Source organism: Alligator sinensis, unplaced genomic scaffold (assembly GCF_000455745.1).
Source record: "Alligator sinensis unplaced genomic scaffold, ASM45574v1 scaffold647_2, whole genome shotgun sequence".
Taxonomy (NCBI): Eukaryota; Metazoa; Chordata; order Crocodylia; family Alligatoridae; genus Alligator; species Alligator sinensis.
In genome coordinates, this window is record NW_005841832.1 from 1,690,542 (window position 1) to 1,701,082 (window position 10,541).

General features: G+C 45.9%; 1 protein-coding gene across 1 annotated transcript in view; it reads right to left on the bottom strand.

Moving 5' to 3' along the window:
• Nucleotides 1-10,535, bottom strand: part of ATF6 (activating transcription factor 6) — a 170,857-nt gene extending 160,322 nt beyond the window's left edge. The window contains exons 1-6 of the mRNA XM_025194380.1: nt 10,487-10,535; nt 8,895-8,971; nt 3,013-3,100; nt 2,394-2,491; nt 591-762; nt 147-353 (exon numbers count right to left, since the gene is read on the bottom strand). Coding sequence (XP_025050165.1) covers nt 147-353; nt 591-762; nt 2,394-2,491; nt 3,013-3,100; nt 8,895-8,912 — 583 coding nt within the window. The 5' untranslated portion in view covers nt 8,913-8,971; nt 10,487-10,535. The remainder of the gene's footprint in view (nt 1-146; nt 354-590; nt 763-2,393; nt 2,492-3,012; nt 3,101-8,894; nt 8,972-10,486) is intronic.
• Nucleotides 10,536-10,541: the final 6 nt, after the last annotated feature.

Sequence of the window (10,541 nt, forward strand, 5' to 3'; positions counted from 1 at the left end):
CAAAACCAGGGAGAAATAAGACCTGAGAGAAACCCAATATTTGCTTTTTACCATCACTCAACTTACCGTGGAATGTCATTTCCGTTTGCCCAAAAAGAAAGCAAAGCCATCTCAAGCCCTCTACTCAACCACAACTATTCACTGACCTTTTGGAGGGGCTGGCTGGATGCTAACCACTGGTTGCTGCTTTGGCAGTGGCAGAAGTGTTGGAAGGGTCTGAATAATGATGGCTTTAGCTGGTAAACCAATGTTGGTCTGAGTCTCAGGTACAGCAGGCAGCAAGAGAGGCTTGGGTTGAATGGAAAGTTTGGATACCTGATTATATCGCTTTGGTGCCTTTGCAGAGCTATTGGCTGGGGAGAAGGGAAATAAATGAGTTTCAAAGATCTAAAAATAAAAATTCTATAAAGAGTTACTGATGTATTTCTTTGTTAAGATGCGCCTCTCATGCCAAGTACATTTATCAGAAACAAAAGGCCCAACTATTAGAATAGGACTGTAAATGTCCTTTTCCTCCCATATGCATCATCTCATGAAAGACAATGATGCATGTACCAACAGCAAGGCCAAAGAAAAAATATCAATCATACCAGACCGGAGTGTGGCATTGGCAACAGGCTTTTTCTTATTCTGGGCATCAGGGGATGAGGGACTTGTGGAGCCCTTGCCATAAAGAGAAAGTGGAGACATCTGGGAGCTGGAGCTGAAGTCCAAGTCTTCCTGTTGATGGAAAGTACAAAACCCCCCCCCCAATGACAGATCCTTCAAAACAAAAAAGAGAGCACTTAGAAAATAAACCAAATACATCACAACCTGCATTATTCATATAGGAATGATTCACAAACCACTTGTTTTTAAAACAACTTCCTCAAACAAACATACTCAGGTGCTTTCCTGTGACTTTCACTTCAAAGGGCACTGCTTCTCTGATCAGCTGAAGAACAGTCAGTCTGGCACAGCTGATTGGAAAGCGATGCCCTGTGAAATAAAAGCTGTGACTAGGATATGGTACACATCCAGTCCCCCGTAGCCATTCACTGTGGTTAGATATACCTAGATTTACCAAGTTTGCGCAGTTTGAAAACTTTGCAGTGGGGTTATGGTCCTGTATAAAGAATCTGATTTTTTTACTGTATTTTCAGTGTTCAGTTCAATGTTTAACTGGCCTTTCCACTAAAACCTCCCACAGTAACAATGAGGATGGAAAGAGATATTTTTATCCAAACTTTTAATCTTGGCAGTGCTAAAGGCCATTTAAAAACAAGAGATCCTCTTCTTTTTATCCAGCAAGATCAGGCAGACAGGACACAGCAACAGCTACTAGAAAGGCCGTCCTGTAGTGGATACTTTTGGACTCCACACAGATACAATATATAGGGAAAAATCACAGGAAGTGCAACAGCTTGTTTAATTTTGCAGTTTCTCCCATGCCCCTCCCACCACTGATCAGCAGAGGGGCCCTACCACTTGCTCCTGATTGGCAGAGAGGTGAAAACCACAGTTTTAAATATGGCGCAGTTTTTGCCTCCTGCCACTGATTGGCCAAGGGTTCCCAGTGGCCCTGACGTTTGTTGCTGACTGGAGAGGAGGCGAAAGCCATGCCATATTTAAAACAGCAATTTTTGTCTCCCTGCCAATCAGGGGCGAGTTGTGAGAGGCAGGTGGCAGTGCCCCTTTGCCAATCGGTGCGGCCTGGGGGGCGGGGGAAGAGGAGGAGGAAGAGGGCCTGTGGGAAACTGTAAGATTAAAGGAGTCACCATGCAGCACACTTCCACTGCAATTTTGGTAGGTACTTAACAATACATTCTCAGTTATCCAAACCTCTTTGGCAATGCTGGTGAATTTACTCAGGTAAGTGAAACTGTGACAAGGTCAAGGTAATCTCTCTCAACAGGGCTTCTGATTGGCTTATCTAACTGGAGTCCATTGAGAGGATGTCCAGACAAGCTTTTTATGTGTGCAGTAATGTGTTATCCAAGCTCCAGCTCACTCTTTGTTGCTAATTATGTGCGTCCTAGTAACAACATCAAATCAAAATCAAGGCAACCTGCTGGCCACTTGGATAACGGAGGATGTATCATAGTTGTTCACAGGCATAACATGGAAAAGCTAGGCTCTTGAACCCCGCTGCAATATTGTCTGCTGCGCATTATTATGTTCCTGTTTGTATGGATCAGACAGTAGCATGGGAAAGAAAAAAGCTTAGTACAAGAAAATTTGACTGAAGAAACTGTTACAGGGACAGGCAAGATAACTGAAAGCAGTTTATTACAGGAAAATAGATCAGAATATGTTGATGCTGTTCTTTTAATTTGTACTTCCTTTATAAGCCATACTTTCATTCATACAATATCACTGTAAGCCATGTAAAGTATCAAAATGTTAGTGCTTACGGGCACATGTTGTGCTGAAGAGTCCACTGATGATGACGGCGAAGGAACTGAAAAAGTTGAATTAGCTGGTGACTGAGGTTCTGTCTTCAAGTTTGCCTCTGCAAGAGACAAAGATAAATAGGCTTTTGTACTGCACAGATCTCTAACAACAGAAGCATCACCCAGAGAACATGTCACTCTACCTCAAGCATTCAATTAAACAAAAGAAAAGAAAAATAACTAAAATACACGAGTAAAAATAGTAAAACTACAAAAGCTACGCAAAAAGAATACCTAATGTTCCACCCAAAGGAAAGAAAAAAAAAAAAAATCAGTGAAGCAATTCCTGGTCGCAAGTCACAGCATACATAGGACCTTGAAGATCATCTAATCCAACCCCCTGAACAGATACAGGATGCACTGTTCCTGAACCATCCTAGACAGATGCCATTCAGCTTCTTGAAAATCTCCAATGAAAGAGATTCCACAGCTACCCTAGACAGTTTGGTCCACTGCCCTAATGGATCCTAGAAGGTTTTTTCTGAGCTTTGATCTGCTCTGGTATTCTAGTAAATAGTTCCACTAGTATCCCCAAACTTATAACACCTCTGACTAGAAAGTCATAGCTGGTATGTATTACCTGAAAAAGTCTGGTTTGTAGTATCCCAGAGGTCTGAGTCACAAGACATCAAATCAAGATCAAAATCAAGGTTATACAGACAATTTTTCTGAAATGACAGTTCAGCACAATTAGATTTCAGAGAAGGAAGAACTGAGGATATATATTATAACCACCATGCATTATGCTCAGCTAATTACAGAACAGAATAATAGAAAGGAATTCTAAGGCACCATTTATACCTTATGGTACAGTGAAACCACAGTGTTCACAGTTAAACTCTCAGAAGCATAGAAGGCAGGTTTTCTATAAGAATAATGATGTCAGCCATAGATGCAGAAATAGGCTATGGCTTTTACTTCAGTCTTAAGCAGCAACTGGATAAGCAGGGGGAGAGAGGGGGTGTCACGAGTAACTTTTTTCCCAACTATTATTTGTAATGCAGTAGCAAACTACAGGTTTCAGTCATTATTTGAGATACTGATTTTTCTGCTTTTTTTTGTCTTTATAATACCTGATTTCATATCAATACATTCCAGCCTTGAGAGGTCAATATTATTAGCTCCATTTTACAGATGGGAGAAATTGAGACCTGGGGATGCAACATGACTTGATGAAGGACATTAGCAAGCCGGATGACAGAGCTAGTAATAGACCCCAGATCTACAAAGTGATAGACTAATGCTTTCTCTACTAGGCACACAACAGTTAACAGATACCTTCAATTTCCAGAGGGAGGGCATCCAACTTCCTTTTCCAAAGATACTTTGACTCTATGCAGCAAATGGCACAAGGACAGTCTTTCATAAATGAGTCAGCAGGAGGTTTTGGCTACCTGTACAAAAAACCCCTCTACTTCATGAATTCTCCTCCTCCTAAAAGGAGTGGAATTCTCCAGTCTCAGCCAAGCAGCAAAGTTATTCCAATAAATACAAAGCAAATGTTTAAAAGCATCACATGCTCCTAGCAGAATTTCTGGAGACCATGAACACCCAAAAAATGGCTGTGTCAGAAGTGAGGCAAACCCCAAGAATGTCAAAAAGGGTAGCAACTCTAGAGCAGGGCCCATTATGTGGATATAACTTAGGTGTGCACCAATAAAGATTTTCTTGGTCAATACCAATGGCTGATTATTAGCCATATTGGCCAATACCAATCTGATAGCTGATTTACAAGAATGCAGCCCAGCAGCTTGGAGAACAGTTTCCTGCTAGTAAATCTGTACGGCGGGGGAAGGAGCAGGGGGGCAGGGGGGGAAGGGGGGTGGTTGAGGAAGGAGGCATGGGGGGTTACAGATTGAGGCCCCCACGGTGAGGGAGGGAGTGGGGCAGGGGCTGCCCAGCCAGGGCAGTAAATGTGACCCCAGGGCGAGATATGAGGCAGAGCCATGGGAGGCTCATCCAGGGAGCATGAAGGGTATGACTCCCTACCGCTACATGTACCCCTGGGGGAGGCATGGGGGACATGTGCCATCCCCTGGATTTGTCCACAGGGCGAGGGCAGGCTGCCCACTGTGGGCTCGGAGCCAGGGGATGCACTGACCTGTTCCTGGTGGAGGGGTTGGGGATATGGCACTAGGGAGAGGCTTGGGGGGTTATGACCACCCCAAATTCCTCACCCTGGAGCCACCCCTTCCAGAGCCGCCACCACCGCCCACTCCATGCAGCTGAGCCCACCCTGCCCCTGCCCAACCTAAGCACAGCCTTGGCTCAGGTACTCTACCAGGAAGAGGCCGGAGCAGCTTTTGGCCCCGAGCCTGCAAGAGGCAGCCCATGCTTGCCCTGCACACAAATCTGAGGGGGCACATGCCCCCATGCTTCCCCTGGGGGTGTGTGTAATGGCAGGGAGCCATCTCTCCTCGCCACCACCCTACACTCCCTGGACAAATCACCTGCGGCTCCGCCCCGCGCCCCGCCCTGGTGTCACATTCACTGCCACAGCTGGGCAGCACATGCCCCTGCCCCATGGGGGTCTCAATCTGCCCTCCCAAACCCCACTCCCTTCCCCATACCCTCCACAGACTTCCCAGCAGGAGGGTGCTCTCCAAGCTGCCGGGGTGCATTCCTGGACACATGCATGCCATGCAGCATTTATTGGTCACAGCATTTATTGGTCAAAAAAAGCCAACTGCCATTAATGTTAATTTTCCTGTTATCGGTGCTGATCCAATATGCAACCAATATATTGGTGCACCTCTAGATATAACCTGTGCCTTACTGTAGTGCTGTTTTGAAATAGATGCTTTTCCATTTACAGAGAATTAAGATGATGGTGTCAGATTAAATTGAAAGGAAAGACCTAGGTTCTTACAGCAAATGGAATTTTGATGGAAATAAGGACTCATACAGAAACAAGAACATAATTAGATGAGACTTTCATTCAGAGCTTTGGTTGCAACCAATACCAGGTGACAGGCAAGCTTACGCAACAGTACCTGTATTGTTGCAACACATGCTTTAGAAAGACATGCAATAGCAACAAAGCAGTAATTTGGTCTCCCTTTTGTGGGGATGGTATTTCCACTGTACACTTCAAAATGAAGTAACAACTGAGCAATAGACCTTTATGTATTAACAAAATGCTCCAGAGCTAAACTATCTCAAAACACAAATAGGACAGCAGGTACCATATCTCAGAGCAGGGGTAGCCAACCTGAAGCATGTGTACCACAAGTGGCACAGGCAGCCTTTGCATGTGGCATGTGAGAGACTGGGATGAGGACAGGCAGCATAGTGTTAGACAGGGCAGGAGGCAGAAAGCAGAATATAAGATCATGCAGGGAGCACAGGGCAGGAGACAGAAAGCAGAGCAGCAAAATGAGTAAGGGAAAGGGATCAAAGTGACACAGAGAGGGTGCAGAGCTAATTTGTAGCACACCTGCCAAAGGAGCTGGCCCCTAGTGTCAGAAGTGATGGAATATTTCACTGCATGTGGTTTGTACAAATTAAGCCCTTATATGATCACTGTAATAATCCTTATGCTTAACTCTGGTCACTGAATATTACCCAACAGTTCATAAATCAAGCCCAACAACTTGAATAGGAACACACGTTTCAGACAACCACTTGCTTTAAATTGAGATTTTGGTTGGTAGAGAATCCCTGCATTGCCACATAAAGTTGCTTCAGTTGTGCCATGTCACCTGGCCCCTGGGTCCATGGGGAGCCCTGCGAACCATCGCCCTACATGCTAAATTGGGCAGGCAAGGTAGTGTGGAGCCCACTGGGGGCAGTGCAATGACTTGAAGCCCAATCTGGCCCACAGACCAGTACCATGCCATTAATCTTGCCCATGGGGCCAATACCTTGAGCACCACGGCCATACACGATAAAAGTAATCTCTTAACTTTTTCTTGGATAAACCAACAGATAGATGTTATCTTTCTCACTGAAGCAGTTTTAAATCTCAAATTAAATTGTTTCCTTTCCAGTTACTCAACATCTTTTGTTAAAAACTGACACTACTTCTGGAAAGGATACTCCTACATACAGAATAGGAAGTCAGAGGTGCTGGGCTTTAAGACTCCTTGAAGGATTGCATCAACCTTTTTGGATACTGTGTTGCAGTAGGAGCTCCCAGTCAGCTAAACTGCCCAACTAAACTATTTTATGGAAAGGAACAAATCTCCCATTCTTTTTTCTTAGATGACACCACCGTGGATTTGACCATAACAGAACACATACTGTTGGAATTGTTTGGTATGCACTTCATGCATTCAAAATACTCTGAATCAACAACCTGCCTTCAATATTTATTAGGCCTCCAATTTTTGCAGCCTCCAAAACTGATCAGTAATTATTTCTTTTAGGTCACTGTCATAAAACAGGGGGTATTTGAGAAGGCCCTAGAGGGTAGTGTGAGTGGGCGGGGACTGAGCACTGCCACTCAGCATCCTGCGTTGCTGCACAAGTGCTGCCTGCCTGGCTGGACGTGGAGCGGCAGGGGAACCTTGCATGTGGCAGCTGCCACTGCTCTGCATCCAGCTGCTCGCCACCCCCTACTCCGCTCAGCGGCCAAAGGTACACCATTCTGCGTCTGGCCACCAGTGGATATAATGATGCAAAAAGGTTGAAAGCCCCTGTTATGAAACATTAAAATAATATTGGTGAGTCCGGTCTAAAAGTGCACTTAATCTGCTGAGAGACCATATTGTGTAAGATGCTAATAAAAATGCTATGTTGCACTAAACAAAAACAAAATCCTACCAAAGTCCAAGTATGCTATGCCAGTTATCTTTACCAACCAAACTTGTATTCTCCTGAAAACAGCATCAAGTTCATCGGACAAAGACTACATTACATGAAACAATGTTAGTTTGCATTAACTATAATTCCTCTCTTTAGTGCTTACTGGGTGCATCTACACATGCCTCTTGAATGGGCTTAGCCTAAAAATCACTATTTTTAAAGCACATTAAGGGCACATGGCTACACGTGCACGCCCTTAACGCTCCTTAAAAATGGCAATTTAAGGCTATGTGAGCATGAATTTGATACCTGCATAAAGCAGGTATCAAATTTAGGTGTAAATAACTAAGTCACATTAGTGCATGTGTAGACATGCTAATGCGCGTTAACGCGGTGTGTGTCAGTGAACACATATTGTGTTAATGCGCATTAGTACATCTACACATGAGCTAATATGACCTAGCTATTCGTGCCCAAATGTAATGATCTTAATGCACATTAATGTGTTCATGTATAGACATGTGCCTGAATCGCCTTATGTGCCGTAAGCAAAGGCACATTAAGTTTAGGCACATGTAAATACACGTGTAGACATGCCTACTGACTCTATGACTCACTCCATAACTTTGTCCAGAATCAATGTCAGACTGTGCAGCCTGTAATTACTGAGCCTCCCCTTTAACATTTTTTTAATGTTAATGCAACACAAGTTTTCTTCTAGTCAGCTGGAACTTTGTCATGATTCCCAAAAATATAAAGTTTTGCCCATAATTTCCAATTATACTGGGTCTCTCCCACTTTACCTGTTGGGGTCGGCTCTCCATTTGTTATTGGACCTTGGAAATACAGTATACTGGATGCATGTATACTGACCAAATGTGATTCACTTAGCCACATAAAATCAATTTTGCAATTATGTACATGGTAACAAAAATTAGGTTTCTTCAGAGGCTAAAGCATTAAAAGGAGATTAAGGGGGATGGACAAGTCAGTTTCAAGACAGGGTAGCATCTTAGAGACTAACTCAGTCCCTATGGTGCCACCCTGCCTTGTCTTCTGCAGCCTAACTCTAACTATTCCTCTCCATTAGGAGCCTTGACAATGAGGGTAGCTAGACAGTTTCAGGGCTGCAAGGAAAAGCCCTGAAATGGTGAGGAGCTAAGCATCCCCCAAAACTGACAACACTGCAGCACTGACAGCCCTGTGTACTTAGGAAAGAAGCTCAGTGCTGCCACATAGGCAAAAGTGACACCAACTAGGTAACCTCATTTGCAAGACTTCTTATAATCAGGTAGTCTGTTTTAGGGACGCTAATAAAGCAGCACTGTCAGCCCTTAATGAGGACTGTTTAGACTGGGATAAACAATCTAGGTAAGCCTTTTTTCAGGCCCAAGTGATGCTCTTGTAATCAAGTATGCTGGAATACATTCACCCAAAAGGCAGTTAAGGATGCCTGTATAATAGTTTCTTTAGCATTCTTTTCTATTTTCATGCTTCATTTCACCAACTTAGAATAGCATTTTGCCTTTCAAAAGGCCTATTACCCAACATTGCCTTTTGATTACTCCTTGGGCTAATCAGAAGCAAGAAACTGAGGCTACCAAGGACACATAAAAAGAGGCAAAATTCTCCAGTGATTTCTTAGTGGCTGTGACAGTAAATGTTACAAGGATTTGTGGGACTTCAGCCCATGATTCTTCTCCTCTGGCTACTCACATAAGGCTCATTCTCCATATCCAGCTGCAAATCTGCTACATCTGCAAGGTCACTGAATTCATCGAAGAGGATAGATTCTAAAGGCAATACAAACAAAAAGGGAAAATACTTTATGCTACAAGTTATGTTTGGGGTAGTCAAAGGCACCAAAGAAGAGTTGAGCACTCACATGCCCCCACAGCCAGTCCTCGAGCCAGATCCCTCTCCTAGCAGCATACTAGTAGAAATTTTATTAGGACCCGGAATACAATCCAGACTGCTCTGCAGGGCTCAAACCCTGCAGCAGGAAGGTGGCTTAATCACACAAGAGCAGCACCCCAGAAAACTTCCTTCCCCTTTCCCTATATCCTGCCATAGCCAACATTCCTGCAGTCTACCCGCCCCTCCTTCCCACAGATGTCCATCAACTACCTTCCCTTCCTTTTCTCCTCCCCATCACTGCCCTCACAGGAACCCACTCATCTCTGCTTCAGTGTCCTAGACTCTTCCCCTTACACCCTCACCTATCTACCTGCAATATGACTCCTCTGCCTCAACTCAAGCAGGCCAAAGCCAGAAGGAATCATGCAAGCACCAAGCCCAGCCTCTCCAACACTGGTTCCCTCCTGGGGCTGGGAGGTAATTCCCCACCACACCCCATGCTGATACATGCGTCATGGGTTTTTTAAAAGTTTTCCTCAGAGGCACCGAGTGTTGGTTGCAGCCCAGGCTGGGGATTTTGGCTGGGCTGTGCCAATGCTCCTGCTGGCACTTAAAGCTGGAGGTTTCTGGCTAGAGGGGCTTGCTCCTCTGCTCAGGGATAGCTGAAAAAACTCTCTCACTAGGAGGGTGGTAAAGCTCTGGAACAAGTTGCCCAGAGAGGTGGGTGGCATCTCCATCCTTGGAGGTTAAGGCCCGACTTGACAAAGCCCTGGCTGGAACGATCTAGTTGGGGTTGGTCCTGCTTTGAGCAGGGGGATGGACTAGATCAGTGTTTCTCAACCTGTGAGTCACAACCCGAAGTGGGTTGCAAGAATATATGAAAGGGTTATGAACAAGCTTTAAAAATGGATTCTCCTTTAAAGGAGAAAAATCTGGGAAACCGTGGCTGTTCCCTTGAAGGCTGGCAGAGCTCCAGCCTCCAAGGAGCTGCTTAGGACCCCCGCATGCCCCAGACACACCCACCCGCCGACCCACACACTGGGGGGCGGGGCGGGCCAGTGGGTCAGGAGTGGGGGGCACTGGGTCTGGACCGGCCATCCATGTTTACAAATGGGTCCTGGTACAAGAAACGTCGAGAACCACTGCACTAGCCGACCTCCTGAGGGTCCCTGCCACCCCCCACTTTCTCCCATCTCCACACTGGGGCAAGGAAGTTCTGCCCCCTGCTCACACTGGTGCAGACGGGGGGAGGGGAAGGACCCCTGGAGCGCACAGAGCAGCTCCCCTCGCTTCCCCGGCGGCGGCTCCGGCTGTGACGTCCCGCCTTACGTTAGCGGGGCGCGAGCTCCGCTCACCGGGGAGATGACGTGGTCGCCGGGGCGCGGGGCCCCTTCGGCCCGACCTGCCCAGAGCCGCCCCCGTTTCCCTCCCCCCGGCGCGGCTGCCCTCACCCCAGTCGGACCCGCCCCCCGGCGGCGGCAGCAACAGCCCCGGCCCCAGAGGGCC